The sequence below is a fragment of the Anomaloglossus baeobatrachus genome, chromosome 6, assembly GCF_048569485.1.
Source record: "Anomaloglossus baeobatrachus isolate aAnoBae1 chromosome 6, aAnoBae1.hap1, whole genome shotgun sequence".
Lineage (NCBI taxonomy): Eukaryota > Metazoa > Chordata > Amphibia > Anura > Aromobatidae > Anomaloglossus > Anomaloglossus baeobatrachus.
Genome location: NC_134358.1, coordinates 369,139,860 through 369,165,331, shown reverse-complemented (window position 1 = coordinate 369,165,331; position 25,472 = coordinate 369,139,860). Strand labels below are relative to the sequence as shown.

The window sequence follows — 25,472 nt, the reverse complement described above, 5'->3', positions numbered from 1 at the left end:
GATAAGATGCAAATAAGTTAGAGCCTGCAAACTTCAAACAAGAGCAGGATTTATTAACAGATGCATAAATCTTACAAACCAAAAAGTTATGTTGCTCACTTAAATTTTAATACATTTTCAACATAAAAGTGTGGGTCAATTATTATTCAACCCGTAGGTTTAATATTTTGTGGAATAACCCTTGTTTGCAATTACAGCTAATAATCGTCTTTTATAAGACCTGATCAGGCCGGCACAGGTCTCTGGAGTTATCTTGGCCCACTCCTCCATGCAGATCTTCTCCAAGTTATCTAGGTTCTTTGGGTGTCTCATGTGGACTTTAATCTTGAGCTCCTTCCACAAGTGTTCAATTGGGTTAAGGTCAGGAGACTGACTAGGCCACTGCAACACCTTGATTTTTTCCCTCTTGAACCAGGCCTTGGTTTTCTTGGCTGTGTGCTTTGGGTCATTGTCTTGTTGGAAGATGAAATGACGACCCATCTTAAGATCCTTGATGGAGGAGCGGAGGTTCTTGGCCAAAATCTCCAGGTAGGCCGTGCTATCCATCTTCCCATGGATGCGGAACAGATGGCCAGGCCCCTTGGCTGAGAAACAGCCCCACAGCATGATGCTGCCACCACCATGCTTGACTGTAGGGATGGTATTCTTGGGGTCGTATGCAGTGCCATCCAGTCTCCAAACGTCATGTGTGTGGTTGGCACCAAAGATCTCGATCTTAGTCTCATCAGACCAGAGAACCTTGAACCAGTCTGTCTCAGAGTCCTCCAAGTGATCATGAGCAAACTGTAGACGAGCCTCGATATGACGCTTTGAAAGTAAAGGTACCTTACGGGCTCGTCTGGAACGGAGACCATTGCGGTGGAGTACGTTACTTATGGTATTGACTGAAACCAATGTCCCCACTGCCATGAGATTTTACCGGAGCTCCTTCCTTGTTGTCCTTGGGTTAGCCTTGACTCTTCGGACAAGCCTGGCCTCGGCACGGGTGGAAACTTTCAAAGGCTGTCCAGGCCGTGGAAGGCTAACAGTAGTTCCTAAGCCTTCCACTTCCGGATGATGCTCCCAACAGTGGAGACAGGTAGGCCCAACTCCTTGGAAAGGGTTTTGTACCCCTTGCCAGCCTTGTGACCCTCCATGATCTTGTCTCTGATGGCCTTGGAATGCTCCTTTGTCTTTCCAATGTTGACCAAATATGAGTGCTGTTCACAAGATTGGGGAGGGTCTTAATTAGTCAGAAAAGGCTGGAAAAAGAGGTAATTAATCCAAACATGCGAAGCTCATTGTTCTTTGTGCCTGAAATACTTCTTAATACTTTAGGGGAACCAAACAGAATTCTTGTGGTTTGAGGGGTTGAATAATAAATTACCCTCTGAATAAACTTTTCACAATTTAAAAAAAAAATAAAAAAAGAAATAACATTCTTTTTTGCTGCAGTGCATTTCACACTTCCAGGCTGATCTACAGTCCAAATGTCACAGTGCCAAGTTAATTCCGAATGTGTAAACCTGCTAAATCTGCAGGGGGTTGAATACTACTTGTAGGCACTGTAAGTGTAACGTGTAAATTTTGCATCAGATTTATTCAGTACTTGCATTAATTTTTTAAAATGCTGTATTTTGTTGTGGATTCTGCAACTATAATCTAGATCAAGTCTGTCACTTATAAATAGGTTGTAGATAGATCGTTACTCCAGAAATACATAGGTGCAGAGATAGGGTAAAACACCGCAATAATTCTAGAAAATAATCTGGCAGTCAGTAGAAAAGCAATTTTAGTTGTTTTATTGCGTACAGTCCAAAATGAGAAACAGACGGATAGATTTTATTCCAGAACTGCCATATATAAACATAGACTAAAGAAAATTAATTGTGATAATTGGGGTAATTTATAACATAAAAGGGTACTGTAACATATATCACAAACAAGATGGAAAGAAATTCTGTGGGAGATTTTGCCGTGTTAAATAAAGATGTTGTCACAGATTTATATACAAAGAGTGAAACAACTGACAAGCAGCAGGTTACAAATCTGTGCCAAATGTCAGCTCTGAAGCAGATTTTTTTGTAGGGTGCATGGTTAAGCTGTGTTAAATCTCATCTACTTTTTTGTACTGTGATATGATGCTGATTTTCCACCCACAAATCCTGACAACAAATCTGTAGCATATCTGCTTCATGGGCTCATGGCCAGCCAGATTCATTTATGTCCTTAGGATCAAGCAATTACATTTTTATTTTTTCTCTTTCACATCCTAAAATCAATAATTGTTCTTCATACCAATTCTAGCTGTATAAGGTTTATGCTGTTTTGCAATTGTTTTTGCTTTTCTTTTTTTTTCTGTTTGTCAAATGTGAAAAAGTAATGTTAATTTTAACATAAGGGTCAGCACAAGAGTGGTGGCGCCCCATATGTTTTTAATATTAGCATTTTTGTATCATAAATATATATATATATATATATATATATATATATAAAATTCTTGTTTCTCTGCATTTTGGGAACATAACATACTTCCATTTATATAGCCATATGATGGCTTGTTCTAGTTGTTTTTTTATTGGTATCAATATCCGGTACATTATTGTTGCTATTATTATTATTATTATTTATTTTTAGTGCACCATTGATTCCATGGTGCCGTACATAAGAATTGGTTATACAAAATCTAAATATTGAATACAGTGAACAGACAAACAATGACAGATGAGTACAGGAAGGAGAGGACCCTACCCTTGCGGGAATACATTTTATGGTGGTACATATAATTTATTAATTCATTTTTACAAATAATTTTTGGAAATTAAAGAAAAACACAAATTCACTATTATTTCTATTTATGCCACTGTTAGGTATGATTCGGGCACAAAGTGTTTTAGAGATTATTATGAATATATGCTATGAAACATACGTCGTTTTATGATGGTCAATAAAAAAAATGTTTCAAGAAAAATAGAATTTTATTCAATTTTGGAGAGGATTTTTGTTAGTGAGACTTTTATGATACTTTTTTTATTCCACTAAAATGCTTTGTAATGTCTAGTAACATTAATACATTATTTCCTGTCACTGTTATATTAAAAAGCAGCTTTTTAGATCTTGCGGCTGTAGCTATGGGCATTACTACATTTACTTTTGCATCCCTTCCCATGGTTTTGCATTTTAGATGAGACAAGAACAGCAGTCTACTATTTGGTGTGATGATGTATTTCGTATTGGAATTGCTGTAAATTATAGTTTTTCTACCATAAAACAAGCCAATATCAATAGTATTTCAATAAAACACAGGCTGTTGTTTATGTCCTTCTATGCTGGCATCATAATAACAAACATTTCAGAACAACACATATACTGGTCTATATACTGCTATATACTGTACATTTAGTTACAAATTAACCAAGTCTGACATTTTCTATACCAGTCGTGGTGAACAGTACACTGGAGCAACATACGCTAACCTCATTACGAGGCACCTCTCAAGCAATTTAGAGCAGAGTTCACTTAAGAAATGTCAAAAACACATTTGGTCCAGGAGACTGCCATGGACCTATAAACATTAAAGGAGATGCAGGAATCATTGCATATAATAGCAATCTCCTACATTCTTCATTTATCTTGCAAGTTTGCCAAAAGTTCTGAGGAGACTAAGGTAGACGTTTTTGTCTATAATTCCAAAATGTATGTTTTACATAAAACCAACATTGCACATCACTAATAGAACACCATACTGTCACGTTTGACCTGAGCATGTTCCTGCAACTTTGGCTTCTGTCACCGGACACCGCTATGTTTGCTCTGTAGGCAGCATACCTTCAATACCTTCAAATCAACAAAAAAATGGCTTTCCTAGAACATCAAGGCTTTGGTATGACCAAGGAAGACCTGTACCCAATTGAAAATCTGTGGATTGACCTGATGAGGGCACTGTACACAGGACATGTCCTTACAATCTGACAGATTTGGAGTGCTGCTACAAGGAAGAGAGGCAAAAATTGTTCATTTTAAAAGTGCAATACTAATAGACTCTAACCCTAAAAGACTAAATGCTGTCATAGTCTCAAAGGCTACTTCAACAAAGCATTAGTTTAAAGGTATGCATGTTTATGCAACCACATTATTTTAGTTCTCTAATTTTCTTTTTCCACCCAAAAATAGTTCACTTTATTTTCCAATGAAATTGTACAGATAACAGGTGATAGTAGAGGTTGAAAACGTTCTGAAATTATTTTTATTGACATGAATATTTCATATGACGAAAACCTTGCATTTTAACAGAAATGTAGACCTTTTATATCCACTATTCAGTGAGTCCAGAAAGTATTCAGATCATTTTATTTTTCCAATATATAACTACAAAATAGTCTTACACAACACATGCAAGTTGACAAAAGAGAAAAAATAATGTTGGTTGAGTATAAGGCTATGTGCCCACGGGAGCTCGCACCTGCGGATATATCCGCAGGTACGGCCGCAGCTTTCCCGCAGCTGCACGCCGGAATCCGCAGCTATAACTGCGGTAGTACAGCGAAATAGCTGTGGTAGACCTGCGGACATTCATGCGGATTACCTGCGGAAGTCCCAGTCTCCATCTCCATAGTGGAGGGCCGGGGTTTCCAAAGGTAATTACGCAGAAAGAATTGACATGCAATTACGTGCGGCTGCGGAACATCCGCAGCATGTTCCGCAGTCGCACGTATCCGCAGCATGGACACAGCACTCCCCATGTCCCATAGGATAACATGGGGAGTGTCTGTGCATGCTGAAACCTGCGGATTTATCTGGAAAATCCAGAAATTCCACGTATTTTCCACAGATAAATCTGCAGGTTTAATCTCCCGTGGGCACATAGCCTTAAACAATATAAGCAATAATCATAAAAAAATGAGCATATAACCCACAAATTGTATTAGATATGTATTTAAAACAATAACAAATACATAAATATATAGGCAGGGCCAGCTTTAGACAAATTGCACACTCAGCCAATTTTGTTGCATTAACATATTCTGAGTTTATAGATGAGCATGATTGACAATATTATGTCCTTCATTGCTTGTTTCCCGACATCTTTACACAGAATGAGGAAGACTGGTGAGCACAGAACCATCAGTAGTAGATCTATCTGTTCCCCTACAGTACCATGTTATCAGCAGCTCATCTGCACTGTGCACCGGGTAATGTGCTGCTGAGAACAAGGATTTCTGCTCCACCATATACAATCCAGTCATGAATGAGCAGCATATTGCTTGTTTGTTGGGTGATTGTCGACATGTTTACACCTATGAATTTTCATCAGCTCTGCCGGGATTTAGAAATGTGTATGATACATATGCAAAGTGTGTGACACAAACACTTTGTTACACACCCATATGTATAATTCCACTTATATCCTCCAAAAAGAATATACAAAATGCCAATACTCATAAAATATATTACACTTTATTGAATCTTAGATAAAAAACATACATAGACAAAAAGGCACAACAGGGTAGAGAAAGTTGCAAATGTAACTCCCACGTATTGGGGGAGGGTGGGTGGAGACTTACAAGTCCCTCATGGGACATAAAGAGTAAATATTCAGAGTCCTATCGGTCTGTATGCTAGTAGCACTACACCTATGAGCAACGTGCCAAGTACAATTAAATAGACCAATTCTTTAGATGATCACACAAAAGTGACCAGGGAAGGAAGGGCTCCGATGAAGTAACAAGGAATTATTAAGTAGAACCCCTAAGTTCAGAGTATATACTTCCTATTTGAATAAGTACGATGAATAGATACATTATTTGCAACATGTGGATATAATAACCACTGAGCCCACCTTCCACTGCTCACAGGGGACCATCCAAAGTTGTCTCAAGAAGATTAAAATAGTTTGTGACCATCATAGATACCGTGCATAGCCATAGATCGCATAGCCATAGACGCGCGGTGGGAGGGAGATGCAACTACTTGGTTCAGGTCTGTGTGCCATTTGATTGACTGTATTATGTGACTGTGCCTATGATTATTACTCTGTGAACCCTTGCTGATTCCTTCCATAGCTGATAACCGCTGATAATAACTAGTGGACACGTACTGCCTGCCTTGTCAGTCCTAAGAGCGTGATTCCCTGACATAGGGAGAAATGTTGTAATTGGCTGATGACGGATGTGTGCAGTGGGGTCTGACAGGTTCACTTAATATGATCCATGGGTATACTCTGTATCCATGGGAAGCAGGAATCATGTCAATCACTTTGCATAGTAGAGAATAAATTGTGCTCACTGCTATAATCCTGGTGCTCGGGAAAAAAATAAGTCAATCAAGAGGGGTAATCCCGGCACACAGTGTATGAAAAAATGGTAAGTCCAGATATGATATGCTTGAACAAAATTTCTTTATTTTTCACCAATTATTGTACTGCCCGCCCAACGTTTCGGCTCACGCAGGAGCCTTCATCAGGGGTCAAGAGCACTAAGAAAAAGAAATATGGTATACAAAGAAAAACAAACAGAAACAGTATTTACAAAATGCATCATAAGATTACATCAAAGAGATTATAAGGAAAATAACCTATTGGGGACTATGGAAAAAATATGAAACTATTGTCGTAGTGTGAGGGGTAACCTAAAAGGATCTAACCGCTAGAGAGGAAGAAAGAAAATCCTGTGAATATGAAGGGTGAAAAAAAGGGAAGAGAGCAAGGAAAAAAAAAAAAAAAAAAAAAGAAAAGGATAAAAAAGGTAAAAGAGAAGGAAGGGACATAAAGAGATATAGTGAGAAGGAGAAGGAAACAGGGAAAGGAGAGAATCTGAAAAGTATAGAGTAGTCAAGAAGCAAAAGAATTACTGGAGAACATACCCGAGAAAATGGTTATGGTGAGGAATCATGTAGGTACAGCAGGACCTGTGAGCAAGAGGGAATTGTAGGGAAAAATAGGGAAAAGAAGGGGAAAGAGGAGATGCATAAGATATCACATAGTGTAACTAGGGAGGTAAAAGTAGTAGGACCATGTTTGACTTACTTAGTGAAGTCAGCTAATGGGTTAATCCAACAGGAGGAAATGGTTGCTACCGATAAAGTAGGCAAGGGAAACCCTAATGTGAGAACATATAATTAATACAGGTGAAAAAAGAGTTAAAGGGACAACAAGGAAAGGGGGGGCAAAAGGGGGTTGTATATAGCGGTACATACCGAAAGGGGGGGTGGCATATAATGTGAAGGGGCTCACACGGTAGTTTAGGATATAAGGTGAATGCTGCCAAATGAGAACAGTGTCAGTAAAAGGTAGTATGTTATAAATAAAGCAGAATATAAGGATGAGGATACATACCAATGGGACATTGTCATATGTGTACTACGATTATCAATCATATGTAGTATGACAAGTAGATTGTCAATATGACGTCAGTGATGCTAGGGAAAAAAGGAAATCATGACTATAATGGTATGTAAAGGGCAAAGAAAGGGAGGAAAGGAAAGGGTAAGAACATACCTAGGAGCCTCTGGATAGGGGTGAGAGCACCAGGAAAAAGCCTGTGATGTATCAGGAAATAAAGTGAGTCACATGAAAAAAGAGATCAAAGTGGAGCAAAGTAAAGCATCATAGCGGAAATGTCTTACCTAGAGTGGCATGGTAGTATGATAACTACGTGGAGGGAGCCCAGGGACTGTGTAGGGAGTGAGCCTCTATATACAGGCACTTGAGTATCCATTGGTGGAGTGTGAGTCACCGCTATCAGGTGTGGGGGGGTGGTCACTGGGTGTGTGCATGACGCGCAACCGACACCCACCAATGGGCGGGGTATAGGCGGTCGGTGCGTGCCAGGTGCCCTCACACAGGAGTAGCAGTGTAAGTGTGCGGGCGTGTGCGTGACGCGCGGCACCCGCCACGCCCACCGTGGGCGGGACATCGGCGGGCGGCGCGCGCCAGGCACACACGGAGAGATATGTGTAAGAAGAGGTGACAGGTGGGCGTACGCGTGACGCGCGGCGGCCGCCACGCCCCTGTGGGCGGGGTATAGGCGGGGGACGCGCGCCAGGCAAACGCCCATACTGTGTGATGGTTCAAGGGTGATGACGCGATGATGACGTGCATGCGCATGCGCGTTGCACAGTACCCATTCCACGCTCCAGTGTATGGAGCGTAGATGGACGGTATGGAACGGGCGCATGCGCCGTTCGAAGGGATAATTGATGAACAGCGTTATCCGAAGTAACTCTTTGTGGTTGAGAGATCCTAGGTGAGACAGATAGGCAGCTGTGGAGCATGCTGGAGCGAAGACGGCCAGAGTGCATAATATAAGGCTTGTGGAGGGTGTTCTAGGATATCTAAAAAAGAGGGATAGAACATGTCATTAAAAACATAAGTAAAGTCACATACATGGGATTACATGAGTGATAAGATAAATAAGTACTAACATCTTTATCTCAAATAACATTATGAACTGGTGAGATATAGACTAGTGAGATATAAAGGACATGATAATAGTACCAAGGCATGATACAATATGTCATAAAGGAGACAATCAATACGAATTACAGGATAATGTGATCATATAGAATGTAAAAATACAGAGCTGTAGAGGATACAAGGACAAATGAATACCGTAACATCAAGGATAGGTATCATGGATACGTAAAGGACTCCTATAGAACCTCATAAAACATATAAAAAGCATAATGAGAAATAGTAATATCAGCAGACAATTTCATATTCCCTGTTGAGCTCAACAGGGAATATGAAATTGTCTGCTGATATTACTATTTCTCATTATGCTTTTTATATGTTTTATGAGGTTCTATAGGAGTCCTTTACGTATCCATGATACCTATCCTTGATGTTACGGTATTCATTTGTCCTTGTATCCTCTACAGCTCTGTATTTTTACATTCTATATGATCACATTATCCTGTAATTCGTATTGATTGTCTCCTTTATGACATATTGTATCATGCCTTGGTACTATTAACATGTCCTTTATATCTCACTAGTCTATATCTCACCAGTTCATAATGTTATTTGAGATAAAGATGTTAGTACTTATTTATCTTATCACTCATGTAATCCCATGTATGTGACTTTACTTATGTTTTTAATGACATGTTCTATCCCTCTTTTTTAGATATCCTAGAACACCCTCCACAAGCCTTATATTATGCACTCTGGCCGTCTTCGCTCCAGCATGCTCCACAGCTGCCTATCTGTCTCACCTAGGATCTCTCAACCACAAAGAGTTACTTCGGATAACGCTGTTCATCACTTATCCCTTCGCACGGCGCATGCGCCCGTTCCATACCGTCCATCTACGCTCCATACACTGGAGCGTGGAATGGGTACTGTGCAACGCGCATGCGCATGCACGTCATCATCGCGTCATCACCCTTGAACCATCACACAGTATGGGCGTTTGCCTGGCGCGCGTCCCCCGCCTATACCGCCGCCCACGGGGGCGTGGCGGCCGCCGCGCGTCACGCGTACGCCCACCTGTCACCTCTTCTTACACATATCTCTCCGTGTGTGCCTGGCGCGCGCCGCCCGCCGATGTCCCGCCCACGGTGGGCGTGGCGGGTGCCGCGCGTCACGCACACGCCCGCACACTTACACTGCTACTCCTGTGTGAGGGCACCTGGCACGCACCGACCGCCAATACCCCGCCCATTGGTGGGCGTCGGTTGCGTGTCATGCACACACCCAGTGACCACCCCCCCACACCTGATAGCGGTGACTCACACTCCACCAATGGATACTCAAGTGCCTGTATATAGAGGCTCACTCCCTACACAGTCCCTGGGCTCCCTCCACGTAGTTATCATACTACCATGCCACTCTAGGTAAGACATTTCCGCTATGATGCTTTACTTTGCTCCACTTTGATCTCTTTTTTCATGTGATTCACTTTATTTCCTGATACATCACAGGCTTTTTCCTGGTGCTCTCACCCCTATCCAGAGGCTCCTAGGTATGTTCTTACCCTTTCCTTGCCTCCCTTTCTTTGCCCTTTACATACCATTATAGTCATGATTTCCTTTTTTCCCTAGCATCACTGACGTCATATTGACAATCTACTTGTCATACTACATATGATTGATAATCGTAGTACACATATGACAATGTCCCATTGGTATGTATCCTCATCCTTATATTCTGCTTCATTTATAACATACTACCTTTTACTGACACTGTTCTCATTTGGCAGCATTCACCTTATATCCTAAACTACCGTGTGAGCCCCTTCACATTATATGCCACCCCCCCTTTCGGTATGTACCGCTATATACAACCCCCTTTTGCCCCCCCTTTCCTTGTTGTCCCTTTAACTCTTTTTTCACCTGTATTAATTATATGTTCTCACATTAGGGTTTCCCTTGCCTACTTTATCGGTAGCAACCATTTCCTCCTGTTGGATTAACCCATTAGCTGACTTCACTAAGTAAGTCAAACATGGTCCTACTACTTTTACCTCCCTAGTTACACTATGTGATATCTTATGCATCTCCTCTTTCCCCTTCTTTTCCCTATTTTTCCCTACAATTCCCTCTTGCTCACAGGTCCTGCTGTACCTACATGATTCCTCACCATAACCATTTTCTCGGGTATGTTCTCCAGTAATTCTTTTGCTTCTTGACTACTCTATACTTTTCAGTTTCTCTCCTTTCCCTGTTTCCTTCTCCTTCTCACTATATCTCTTTATGTCCCTTCCTTCTCTTTTACCTTTTTTATCCTTTTCTTTTTTTTTTTTTTTTTTTTTTCTTTTCCTTGTTCTCTTCCCTTTTTTTCACCCTTCATATTCACAGGATTTTCTTTCTTCCTCTCTAGCGGTTAGATCCTTTTAGGTTACCCCTCACACTACGACAATAGTTTCATATTTTTTCCATAGTCCCCAATAGGTTATTTTCCTTATAATCTCTTTGATGTAATGTTATGATGCATTTTGTAAATACTGTTTCTGTTTGTTTTTCTTTGTATACCATATTTCTTTTTCTTAGTGCTCTTGACCCCTGATGAAGGCTCCTGCGTGAGCCGAAACGTTGGGCGGGCAGTACAATAATTGGTGAAAAATAAAGAAATTTTGTTCAAGCATATCATACCTGGACTTACCATTTTTTCATACACTGTGTGCCGGGATTACCCCTCTTGTTTAATCACTTTGCATAGTCCTGACAGTCTCAACAGCATGATCTACAATGTCTCCCTCGTGTTAGGAGACATGCTGTAACCGGCCGATGGTGGATGTGTGCAGGGGGATCTGACAGGCTGGTTTAATGCGATCTATGGCTATGTACGGTGTGACGACATGGACTCTCAATGCCTAGCATGGGTTAACGTTCTTAAAATTCAGCCAGACATGAAGATAGTTTGTATATAGATGGGGGATAAGCCCTCATTGTTCTACAAGACTCTTGGGAGTTTAGTATTGAAGTTTTTGTTGACTCATGTAGTTGTTTGGCCACTGAAGGCCAGGGACTCATTGTATTAAGATGTGTTTGCTGGATGGGATATAACTTAGCTGTCTCTTCCTCATCTCTGCCATTGACCATTATTACTGGAATATTCTGTATACGGCTTGAAATCTAGCCAATAAGAGCCCAGTCTTATCCACCAATCATGAAGACCCCAAATGGTCTGAATGAAGAGCTCAGGGGTATAAGAAGGAGGACTGTCCATTGCCCAGTGAGACTCTTGCTACATGCTTACCAATCTAGGACCTGTGGGTCCGATTGGCAAGCCATAACCTGGATTATAACACTACATGGACTTCAGCATCAAATGCAAGGAGTGGGCTGTGATTCCAAGGACTACATAAGGAAGGAATCCAGTTTCGGACAATCCAGTCATCTGACTACAGACTTTGCAGTCCTCAGCCAGCTTTCTAAATCTGGCATTATTCCTTTCTCGGTGGGTGCCCGCCGAAAGCGGGGTGTTGCTGGTTTGGAGTAAATAGCCCTGGAAGCTCTGAGGCATGGACATTGTAATCCCTGGTGAGTCCGCAGAAGGGTGAGACTCTGTTGCCTGTTACATTTGTGTGTTTTGTTGGTTATGTGCCGTTAATTGTTTGGGGATCCAATAAAGTCTTAATATTGTGATTCCCCCACCCCGTGTTGTCTGAGTAGTGTTCCGTCCACGGTTAAGGAGGTCGTGCGTTCAGTTGGGATGAGCCCTGAGCCATGCTGTCTTTCCAAAGGTGGCCGGGCCAGCGGACGAGAGCACCCACTGAGCCCCGTGTCTCCACACACGGTATCTATGACGGCCACAAACTATATTAATCTTCTTGAGACAACTTTGGATGGTCCCCTGTGAGCAGTGGAAGGTGGGCTCAGTGGTTACTATATCCACATGTTGCAAATTATGTATCTATTTATCGTACTTATTCAAATAGGAAGTATATACTCTGAACTTAGGGGTTCTACTTAATAATTCCTTGTTACTTCATCGGAGCCCTTCCTTCTCTGGTCACTTTTGTGTGATCATCTAAAGAATTAGTCTATTTAATTGTACTTGGCACATTGCTCATAGGTGTAGTGCTACTAGCATACAGACGGATGGAACTCTGAATATTTACTCTTTATGTCCCATAAGGGACTTGTAAGTCAACACCCACCCTCCCCCCAATACGTGGGAGTTACATTTGCAACTTTCTCTACACTGTTATGCCTTTTTGTCTATGTATGTTTTTTAGCTAAGATTCAATAAAGTGTAATATATTTTATGAGGAGTATTGGCATTTTGTATATTCTTTTTGGAGGATATAAGTGGAATTATTGCTAGATATGATGCTATCCTGATCACAGTAGTACAAGATGTGGAATGTGTGGCTATACACACATATGTATACACACATAGCTGACACACATGTATACATCGCGTACACACACATACATGTATACACCGAGTACACACACTCACACATGTATACACCGAGTACACACACTCACACATGTATACACCGAGTACTCACACATATATACACCGAGTACTCACACTCACACATGTATACACCGAGTCAACACACACACACACACACACGTATATACACACATAGCAAATACACGTATACACTGAGCACACACATACTGTATGTATGTACACTCATAGAACACACATGTATACAGAGTACATACCCACATATGTATACATACACATAGCACACAGATGTATACACCAAGCACACACTCAAATGTAAATACATATAGCAAATACACAGAGCTCACACACATATGTACAAGTGCATCTCAATAAGTTACAGTATCATCAAATTGTTAATTTATTTCAGTAATTCAATACAAAAAGTGAAATGCATATGTTATATAGAGTCATTACACACAGAGTGATCTATTTCACGTGTTTATTTCTGTTAATGTTGATGATTATGGCTTACAGCCAATGAAAACCAAAAAGTCATGTCAGAAAATTAGAATATTATATAAGACCAACTGAAAAAATGATTTTACACTCAGAAATGTTGGCGCCTACTGAATAGTCTGTACAGTAAATACACTCAATACTTGGTCGGGGCTCCTATTGCATGAATTACTACATTAATGCGGCATGACAAGGAGGCGATCAGCCTCTGGCAAAGCTGAGGTGTTATGGAAGTCCAGGTTGCTTTGATAGCAGCTTTGAGCTCATCTGCATTGTTGGGTCTAGTGTCTCTTATCTTCCTCTTGACAATACCTCATAGATTCTCTATGGGGTTTAGGTCAGACGAGTTTGCTGGCCAATCAAGCACAGTGATACTGTAGTTATTAAACCAGATATTGGTACTTTTGACAGCATGGACAGGTGCCAAGTCCTGCTGGAAAATGAAATTACCATCTCCAAAAAGCAGAGGGAAGCATGAAGTGCTCTAAAATCGTCTAGTAGATGGCTGCACTGACTTTGGTCTTGATAAAACACAATGGACCTACACCAGCAGGTGACATGGCTCCCCAAACCTTCACTGATTGTGGAAACTTCAAACTAGACCTCAAGCAGCTTGGATTGTGGCTTGTCCACTCTTCCTCCAGACTCTGGGACCTTGATGCTATTTAATATATGCATTTCCCTTTTTGTATTGAATTACTGAAATAAATTAACTTTTTGATAATATTCTAATTTATTGAGATGCACTTGTATGTACACTCATAGAATACACACACACACATATATGCAGATCCCATACACACACACATGTATACACATAGCAAATATGCATGTATACACCGAGCATATACACTACACACATATGTGTACTCACACATGGCATTCACACATGTAACACAAGTTTTGGAATTCTAGCTGTTTACCAAAACACATTAAAGTTACATTTATATAAATATGGGCTTAAGGTGCAGACTCTCAGATTTTATTTGAGGGTATCCACATCCTAATTGGAAAAAGGTTTAGGAATTACAGCTCTTTAATATTTAGCGGCTTCTTTTTTAAGGGACCACAAGTAATTGGAAAATTATCTCACAAGCTGTTTAATGGGCTGCATGGACTAATCCCTCGTTAATTCATAATAAATTAGGCAGTTAAAAAGTTAAAAGGTTTGGAGGTAATTCTAGATGTGGCATTTACATATCCATATATGCTTTCATATATGTATATATACAATGCCTTGCGAAAGTATTCGGCCCCTTTGAATTTTTCAACCTTTTCCCACATTTTAGGCTTCAAACATAAAGATAAAAAATGTTAATGTTATGGTGAAGAATCAACAACAAGTGGGACACAATTGTGAAGTTGAATGAAATTTTTTGCTTATTTTAAACTTTTATAAAAAATAATAAACTAAAAAGTGGGGCGTGCAATATTATTCGTCCCCTTTAAGTTAATACTTTGTAGCACCACCTTTTGCTGGGATTACAGCTGCAAGTCGCTTGGAGTATGTGTGTAGCAGTTTTGCACATCGAGAGACTGAAATTCTTGCCCATTCTTCCTTTGCAAACAGCTCGAGCTGAGTGAGGTTGGATGGAGAGTGTTTGTGAACAGCAGTTTTCAGTTCTTTCCACAGATTCTCGATTGGATTAAGGTCTGGACTTTGGCTTGGCCATTCTAACAAATGGATACGTTTATTTGTGAACCATTCCATGGTAGATTTTGTTTTATGTTTTGGATCATTGTCTTATTGAAAGAAAAATCTACATCCCAGTGTCATGTCTTTTGCAGACTCCAACAGGTTTTCTTCAACAATGGTCCTGTATTTGGCTCCATCCATCTTCCCATCAATTTTAACCATCTTCCCTGTCCCTGCTAAAGAAAAGCAGGCCCAAACCATGATGATGCCACCACCATGTTTGACAGTGGGGATGGTGTGTTCAGGGTGATGACCTGTGTTGCTTTTACGCCAAACATATCGTTTGGCATTGTGCCCAAAAAGTTCAATTTTGGTTTCATCTAACCAGAGCACCTTCTTCCACATGTTTGCTGTGTTTGTACCTCTTATGTTGATCATTCTCAGGAGTATGGAGAAATCTTTAAGCATAATGGAACAATAAATCAAATCACTTCTTTACAAATCAATTTTCCCTTCAAAATCTTTTCTTCAGAACCTCAAAACTACCATTAAAATTGAAACCCTCTAAAAGTGACTCCAATATAGAAACAACATCCCTTATGGTATTTATCTAAGGTATAATAAGAAATATTGATTTTATATGGCGTTTGAATGACAACATTTTGGGTTGCTGATAAAATGGGTGGATTCTTTTTTAGTGAGGATAATAAAAATGTAGCAACTCCAACATTGCACTGTAGGTTTCCCTGAGTGATATCTTACATAGTAATGTGGTCAATATGATTACAACAATATAAAATTAATATTTTTTATGTTTTAATATTTTTACACAAAAAGACTTTAAAAAAATCAAGTTTTTCATGCCATATTCTGAGCGTTTTAAGGTTTTAATTTTCCATCTAACAGAGCTGTGTAGGGGACTTATATTTTTGCACGATGAGCTCATATTTTTAGCTATCATATTTTGGTACATTACACTATTTAATCTTTTTTGCATTTCGGAAGGGAGGATGAACAAAAAAAAATTCTGGCAATATTTGTATTTTTTAAGAATTCACTGTGAGACATAGCAGGTAAGTTAGCTTTATTCTTCTGATTCATTTTATTCTAATGACAGACCTAAGTTGGGTTTCTTTTTTTGCAGGATGAGTTTAGGTACTGGAGTGAGATTTCTGTCATATGTAAGGCTGTCATGAATTGGACAAGCTATGGCGTCTCAGACCCGCAGATACCCAGCTTAGCCTATTTTGTTGGAGCTGGGAAAGACTGGTGAGTAAACACCTTAATTTTGTGACTTTTCAAACCTTTTACATCAGAATTCTGTCTTGAATGCTAAAAAAAAATGTTTAAAAGAACTGAGAGTCCTCAGTGGTTAATACCTTTTAATGGCTAACTGAAAAGATGGTAATAATAGCAAGCTTTCCAGACTACGCAGGTCTCTTCATCAGGCTCAATAGCTGGCTAACACGGTACAAAGATATATTTTACTTGTCTTGAATGCTTTAATGAGTCAGGCCCTATGTTTAGGCTAATGAAGCAGGGTCCTAAAAGTGGAGCTGTTTGTATTTCTTATCTAACAGTTATGAGTTTGGTCACCAAAATACACAGAACTTTAAGGTATATTACAAAGTAGTTTTATGGTTTCTTACCCTGATGCTTTTCTGTATCCACTGAGTTCCAAAATTACTATGTATAAAACAGTGACGATAAGAAGTAAAATCATTTTTGGCAATGAAGAAATGCGTAAAAAAATTGCCAACGTTAACGTGCCCACCACACATGACAAGAAAGCATAGTGAGCTGTGTCACATGGGCGTTCCTCCATTGTTTTGTTTTCTCCATTTGGAGATATAATCATAATGGAGCTGCTGGAATTTGCACTCCACGACCAAGGCATGCATCCAACCTGAAAAAAATGTGTATCATTAATTAAGACATATAAAAGCACGCAGAAATAACATGATATGTATGTGCTTACAATTGGTTTATTTCATGCACAATGGTGTCAGTCACTTTGTAGTATTGATCTATATCACAATATAATAGCCATTTAGGAGAAAAATACATTACTTTCAGATGTAAAAGTGTCTCAGAAAAACAAATTTCTTATTTATGCAAACATTTTATTTCTTATCCACAATTCTTCATTAGTAGCTTCACTTAGAACTTTTAAGCATATTGCTATTACTCACCACACATCCTTGTGCCACAGAGTAAATTAATACTACTATGAAAATACATAAAATGGTTCGTATTTGTATTGTTAGGCACCCTGGGAAGCACTGCAAGATAAAAAAATGGGTAATTAGTCAATGCCATTTGCAAAAAAAAGACAAAAAAAAGCAAAGCATAAAAATAATCTCCTAATTTGCGTAATGATTTTACTATGTCATGATTAGTTTCTACAAACTGTAATGCACAAAAAAACCCCAATCTTTTCACTCCAGGGTGTTTTCTTCATTTAAGCGCAGGTTAGTTTATGGCCCTGATTCATCATTTCTGTTTTTAAGTTACTTTCCTTCTATGCCTTGAGGTAATAGTTACTGTTGGTGGCAAATTCATGACACACATGATTTATCACTTTTGCGTGAAGTTGAAAATGAGCTTTTTCCTGTCTTGAACTGTTTTTGCAACTTTAGGCACAACATGGTGAAAAAAATATGCAGAATAAAAAAAAAAAATTGGTGCATGTAACCATTTTCTGGGACTGTATTACTTTTCTGCCGATGGTGCTTTGTGTGGGTCTTTTGCATCGCAAGCCGAAGTTTTTATTGATCCCTGGTTTTTAGTGCAATTTTTAGGGAAGTTTGGCAACCCAAAAATCACAGTTCTGGCTTTTCGATTCCCTTTCTCAATACGGCATTTCCTATTTTGGTTAGGCCTAAAACACACTTCCGCAAAAAAACGTCCGTGTGACACGGTCCGTTTTTCGGGTCCGTGTTCCATTTTTTTGGGGCGTTTCTCCGGTACGTATGGCATCCGTGTGATGGCGTATGCGAGCCGTGTGTACGTGTAAAATGTCCGTGTTTGTGTGTAAAATGCCCGTGTATGTGTACGTGGAATGTCCGTGAGGAATGTCCGTTTGTGTGTTGTACAATGTCGTTGATACATGTCGGCTGACAGCAGACAGAGTTGCGCGATGAGAATGAACTCTGGTGAACTTCACCCGACTTCATTGTCATGCCGCGGCTCTGTCTGTGTGCCGCGTACTGATTAGCGGTCACCTGTGAAGGATTCACCAGTGACCGCTAATCACCCGAGTGACAGAAGTGAGCGGCCCTCTCTCATAATTACCGGTCCCCGATCACCAGCGCGGCGAGGAACAGCTGTGCAGAGAGTACGCGGCAACAATTACTTTGAATATGCCAGCCGCTCATTAATCAATCTCGTATTCCCTGCTTTCCCCACCCACAGACGTCTGTGATTGGTTGCAGTCAGACACGCCCCCCACGCTGAGTGACAGCTGTCTCACTGCACCCAATCACAGCAGCCGGTGGGCGTGTCTATACTGTGCAGGAAAATAAATAAATAAATAATTAAAAAAACTGGCGTGCGGTCCCCCCCCATTTTAATACCAGCCAAATAAAGCCATACGGCTGAAGGCTGGTATTCTCAGGATGGGGAGCCCCACGTTATGGGGAACCCTCCAGCCTAACAATATCAGTCAGCAGCCGCCCAGAATTGCCGCATACATTATATGCGACAGTTCTGGGACTGTACCCGGCTCTTCCCGTTTTGCCCTGGTGCGTTGGCAAATTGGGGTAATAAGGAGTTTTTGGCAGCCCATAGCTGCCAATAAGTCCTAGATTAATCATGTCAGGCGTCTCCCCGAGATACCTTCCATGATTAATCTGTAAATTACAGTAAATAAACACACACACCCGAACAATCCTTTATTAGAAAAAAAACCCACTAACAAATTGCCTTGTTCACCAATTTAATAAGCCCGAAAAAGCCCTCCATGTCCGGCGTACTCCAGGATGGTCCAGCGTCGCTTCCAGCTCTGCTGCATGGAGGTGACCGGAACTGCAGAAGACACAGCCGCTCCTGTCAGCTCCACGCAGCTAATGAAGGGAATAGCGCCATCAGCTGTATTCAGCGTTGGCCGCGAGTAACCTCAGTGACGGCTCAGCTGATCGCGCGGCTGTCTTCAGTTGCTGCGTGGAGGTGACAGGAGCGGCGGTGTCTTCTGCAGCTCCGGTCACCTTCATGCAGCACAGCTGGATGCGACGCTGGACCATCCTGGAGTACGCTGGACATGGAGGGCTTTTTCGGGCTTATTAAATTGGAGAAAAGGGCAATTTGTTAGTGTTTTATTTTTCTAATAAAGGATTGTTCGGGTGTGTGTGTTTATTTACTGTAATTTACAGATTAATCATGGAAGGTATCTCGGGGAGACGCCTGACATGATTAATCTAGGACTTATTGGGAGCTATGGGCTGCCAAAAACTCCTTATTACCCCGATTTGCCAACGCACCAAGGCAAATCGGGAAGAGCCGGGTACAGTCCCAGAACTGTCCCATATAATGTATGCGGCAATTCTGGGCGGCTGCTGACTGATATTGTTAGGCTGGGGGGCTCCCCATAACATGGGGCTCCCCATCCTGAGAATACCAGCCTTCAGCCGTATGGCTTTATCTGGCTGGTATTAAAATTGGGGGGGACCGCAAGCCGTTTTTTTTAATTATTTATTTATTTATTTTCCTGCACAGTATATACACGCCCACCGGCTGCTGTGATTGGGTGCAGTGAGACAGCTGTCACTCAGCGTGGGGGGCGTATCTGACTGCAACCAATCACAGGTGTCTGTGGGTGGGGAAATCAGGGAATACGAGATTGATTAATGAGCGGCCGGCATATTCAAAGTAATTGTTGCCGCGTATTCTCTGCACAGCTGTTCCTCGCCGCGCTGGTGATCGGGGAGCGGTATGAGCCGGGGGAAGAAAAAAACCGATTGCCAATGTAAGTATGACTGAGAACAGCAGAAAAAAAGGTAAGTATACTGACTTTAATTTAAAAAAAACAAAAAATAAGATCGCTAGTGTAAAGACGCACTTGCACGAAACGTGCTGAACACGGACATACTCCGTGTGCGGTACGTGCAGGCACGGACCCATAGACAAAAGCGGGTCCATGCCTGCGTGCTGCCGGCCAAAAATGGACATGTCGTCCGTGTAGAAAAGTGCACACAAGTACAGTCATATGAAAAAGTTTGGGCACCCCTATTAATGTTAACCTTTTTTCTTTATAACAATTTGGGTTTTTGCAACAGCTATTTCAGTTTCATATATCAAATAACTGATGGACTGAGTAATATTTCTGGATTGAAATGAGGTTTATTGTACTAACAGAAAATGTGCAATCTGCATTTAAACAAAATTTGACCGGTGCAAAAGTATGAGCACCACAACATAAAAGTGACATTTATATTTTGTAGATCCTCCTTTTGCAAAAATCACAGCCTCAAGTCACTTCCTGTAGCTTTTAATGAGTTCCTGGATCCTGGATGAAGGTATATTTGACCATTGCTGTTTACAAAATAATTCCAGTCCAGTTAAGTTTGATGGTCGCCGAGCATGGACAGCTGCTTCACATCATCCCACAGATGTTCAATGATATTCAGGTCTGGGGACTGGGATGGCCATTCCAGAACATTGTAATTGTTCCTCTGCATGAATGCCTGAGTAGATTTGGAGTGGTGTTTTGGATCATTGTCTTGCTGAAATATCCATCCCCTGCGTAACTTCAACTTCGTCACTGATTCTTGCACATTATTGTCAAGAATCTACTGATACTGAGTTGAATCCATGCGACCCTCAACTTTAACAAGATTCCTGGTGCCAGCATTGGCCACACAGCCCCAAAGCATGATGGAACCTCCACCAAATTTTACTGTGGGTAGCAAGTGCTTTTCTTGGAATGCCGTGTTTTTTGCCTCAATGCATAACGCCTTTTTGTATGACCAAACAACTCAATCTTTGTTTCATCAGTCCACAGGACCTTCTTCCAAATGAAACTGGCTTGTCCAAATGTGCTTTTGCATACCTCAGGCGACTCTGTTTGTGGCGTTCTTGCAGAAACGGCTTCTTTCGCATCACTCTCCCATACAGCTTCTCCTTGTGCAACGTGCGCTGTATTGTTGACCGATGCACATTGACACCATCTGCAGCAAGATGATGCTGCAGGTCTTTGGAGGTGGTCTGTGGATTGTCCTTGACTGTTCTCACCATTCTTCTTCTCTGCCTTTCTGATATTTTTCTTGGCCTGTCACTTCTGGGCTTAACAAGAACTGTACCTGTGTTCTTCCATTTCCTTACTATGTTCCTGGAAACTGACAGTTTAAATCTCTGAGACAACTTTTTGTATCCTTCCCCTGAACAACTATGTTGAATAATCTTTGTTTTCAGATCATTTTAGAGTTGTTTTGAGGAGCCCATGATGCCACTCTTCATAGGAGATTCAAATAAAAGAACTACTTGCAAGTGGCCACCTTAAATACCTTTTCTCATGATTGGATACACCTGCCTATGAAGTTCAAAGCTCAATGAGGTTACAAAACCAATTTAGTGCTTTAGTAAGTCAGTAAAAAGTAGTTAGGAGTGTTCAAATCAAGAAATTGATAAGGGTTCCCATACTTTTGCACCGGTCAAATTTAGTTTAAATACGGATTGCACATTTTCTGTTAGTATAATAAACCTCATTTCAATCCAGAAATATTACTGGGTCCTTCAGTTATTAGATATATGAAACTGAAATAGCTGTTGCAAAAACCCAAATTGTTATAAAGAAAAAAGGTTAACATTAATAGGGGTGCCCAAACTTTTTCATATGACTGTACTTACCACACGGTCACACGTTCCGTGTGATTTTACGTGTGTGTGCCATTTACCATTGAATAACATGGGTCTCCATGTGTACGTGTCTCCGGTACGTTCAAATACGTACCGCACACGTAAGAATTAAACAGATGTGTGTTGCGGGTCTTAATTAATTTTTTATTTCAAAAGATCAGACTTTTATGGGTGTGGCGATACCAAACATGCTTATTCTCTGTATTTCTTTGTTATTAATGGGAATAGTTGGTGGCCGAACTTCTAAATTTTATTTTTTTTTGTACTCTCCTTAAAGGGGATAGCCGCAACTTTGCTTATTTTTTTGGATAGAGCTAAAATCCTAAAGGCAGGTAGTTGACACAAAACTCTGCCAGCTCAGAGCGGTCGGTGATTCTGCATTTTCCAATGACCATGTCAACAAATCAGCTTTTTTTTCAGGACCTCACTGAATTGGAAGAGGTAGGCATTGGGGAGAAAAGGCAGGTAGTTAGCAACCTATGGCCTGAAAAAATGTTCTTAGCCTCCTAGCAGAAAATAAGAAAAGTCTTGGATAACCCCTTCAGTGGATGCCTTTAACTATGAAAACCAATGGCACCCTGTAATTGAATCATAAGGGTATGATGGGAAGCGATCATGGCATTAAAATGTTGCTGTGATTCACAGCGGCAATGAAATATTTAAACAGCAGTAATCGAAGTTAGCTTCAGTCACCGCAGTTACAGCAAGATGTCTATTACAGCCAACAGCTCACATGTATAGTACGGGTTCAGCTCAATACATGGGGACATGACAAGTGCTTCATATTTCAGGATAGGTTTAATAAAATGACATTTCATTATATTGTAGGCATGCGAAATTTCCAGAGCTGTTAAAACAGTCAATTACCGTAAATTACTAATTACAGTGCATTATTGTCGTTAGTAATCAGAAGGAAAGCAAATCATTATACTGTATAGTATTAGTTCTTTCTTGTCGCTCCTCTAATGTAGATCTTTATTTGATTTTAGACACTTACTTTCAAGGTGTTCACAGATTATTCAAAGTGACTATTATGCCTCTTCTAGGTGACAATTACCTGTAACTTCCCAAACAGTAGAAACTACTTTAGGTACTATATGATAACACTATACAAACCATACAGTTAGGTACAGAAATATTTGGACAGTGACACAAGTTTTGTTATTTTAGCTGTTTACAAAAACATGTTCAGAAATACAATTATATATATAATATGGGCTGAAAGTGCACACTCCCAGCTGCAATATGAGAGTTTTCACATCCAAATCGGAGAAAGGGTTTAGGAATCATAGCTCTGTAATGCATAGCCTCCTCTTTTTCAAGGGACCAAAAGTAATTGGACAAGGGACTCTAAGGGCTGCAATTAACTCTGAAGGCGTCTCCCTCGTTAACCTGTAGTCAATGAAGTAGTTAAAAGGTCTGGGGTTGATTACAGGTGTGTGGTTTTGCATTTGGAAGCTGTTGCTGTGACCAGACAACATGCGGTCTAAGGAACTCTCAATTGAGGTGAAGCAGAACATCCTGAGGCTGAAAAAAAAGAAAAAATCCATCAGAGAGATAGCAGACATGCTTGGAGTAGCAAAATCAACAGTCGGGTACATTCTGAGAAAAAAGGAATTGACTGGTGAGCTTGGGAACTCAAAAAGGCCTGGGCGTCCACGGATGACAACAGTGGAGGATGATCGCCGCATACTTTCTTTGGTGAAGAAGAACCCGTTCACAACATCAACTGAAGTCCAGAACACTCTCAGTGAAGTAGGTGTATCTGTCTCTAAGTCAACAGTAAAGAGAAGACTCCATGAAAGTAAATACAAAGGGTTCACATCTAGGTGCAAACCATTCATCAATTCCAAAAATAGACAGGCCAGAGTTAAATTTGCTGAAAAACACCTCATGAAGCCAGCTCAGTTCTGGAAAAGTATTCTATGGACAGATGAGACAAAGATCAACCTGTACCAGAATGATGGGAAGAAAAAAGTTTGGAGAAGAAAGGGAACGGCACATGATCCAAGGCACACCACATCCTCTGTAAAACATGGTGGAGGCAACGTGATGGCATGGGCATGCATGGCTTTCAATGGCACTGGGTCACTTGTGTTTATTGATGACATAACAGCAGACAAGAGTAGCTGGATGAATTCTGAAGTGTACCGGGATATACTTTCAGCCCAGATTCAGCCAAATGCCGCAAAGTTGATCGGACGGCGCTTCATAGTACAGATGGACAAAGACCCCAAGCATACAGCCAAAGCTACCCAGGAGTTCATGAGTGCAAAAAAGTGGAACATTCTGCAATGGCCAAGTCAATCACCAGATCTTAACACAATTGAGCATGCATTTCACTTGCTCAAATCCAGACTTAAGACGGAAAGACCCACAAACAAGCAAGACCTGAAGGCTGCGGCTGTAAAGGCCTGGCAAAGCATTAAGAAGGAGGAAACCCAGCGTTTGGTGATGTCCATGGGTTCCAGACTTAAGGCAGTGATTGCCTCCAAAGGATTCGCAACAAAATATTGAAAATAAAAATATTTTGTTTGGGTTTAGTTTATTTGTCCAATTACTTTTGACCTCCTAAAATGTGGAATGTGTGTAAAGAAATGTGTACAATTCCTACAATTTCTATCAGATATTTTTGTTCAAACCTTCAAATTAAACGTTACAATCTGCACTTGAATTCTGTTGTAGAGGTTTCATTTCAAATCCAATGTGGTGGCATGCAGAGCCCAACTCGCGAAAATTGTGTCACTGTCCAAATATTTCTGGACCTAACTGTATATCCACAATTGTCATGTACTATATGGCTACAGTAATTTTATTAAAAAGTAAATCACATCAATTATATTGCAATAAAATCTATGTTATTCCTATGCAATATCATGAAATAATCTGTCTTGGATGTGTGGATGTGATACCAATGTGATATGACTGAAGTATGAATTTGATTAGATAGGGATCATAATCAAAAGATAGGAGTGATCCCAGATAGTATTTGACCTATCAATAATTCAGTATCAAAAAGATGTCCTTTGGATGGCCAATAATGATGACCAAGGAATACATGTCAACCAGGTTTTGACAGTTTTTAGATAATAAGGAAGTAACATTTACAGTTCCACTTACCGGAAACTTGTGGTTAGCTTAAAGACAGGTTTAAGGAAGCTTGCATATGAAATTTATGGCTCATTGCAATATTTCACTAACTCTATGGTCAAACTGTGGTCAGCCAGTTGTCAACTGGCAGGATGTGCAGGAAATGTGCAGGAAGCTGCCGGTGCCCACAACAGTTTGTGGTCAAGTTACATGAACATGACTCAGCTGTCACATGCTGGTGACCATTTAAACCCAACCTACAAAGTTTTCCTATAAAAAAATACACCGAACTCGCTTAATGTTGGGGAAAACCTTCCAGGACATTGAAGTGTACGTACGCACTGTTCCTGTGATGCAAGATGCCATGATGTTGATTCCTTTATCATTAACTCGAGTTCCCTCCGATGTGAAAGGATTGCTACAACAAACGGTAATGTTGATGCATATTTCTGTTATTGTATAAGTTTCTATGACTATAGTTCTAAATGCCTATGTACTGGGGAGAGGAACAGCAAAATGTGTCTGAGATGGTCAGGGAAGTGTGGCAAGACA

General features: G+C 40.5%; 1 protein-coding gene across 2 annotated transcripts in view; it reads right to left on the bottom strand.

Moving 5' to 3' along the window:
• The window catches only part of ADCY1 (adenylate cyclase 1), a 1,189,286-nt gene that overhangs the window by 105,149 nt on the left and 1,058,665 nt on the right, over nt 1-25,472 (bottom strand). For both annotated transcript variants that reach the window (XM_075315022.1, XM_075315023.1), the window contains 2 exons: nt 17,171-17,260; nt 16,628-16,884 (listed from right to left, as the gene is read on the bottom strand). In XM_075315022.1, coding sequence (XP_075171137.1) covers nt 16,628-16,884; nt 17,171-17,260 — 347 coding nt within the window. The remainder of the gene's footprint in view (nt 1-16,627; nt 16,885-17,170; nt 17,261-25,472) is intronic.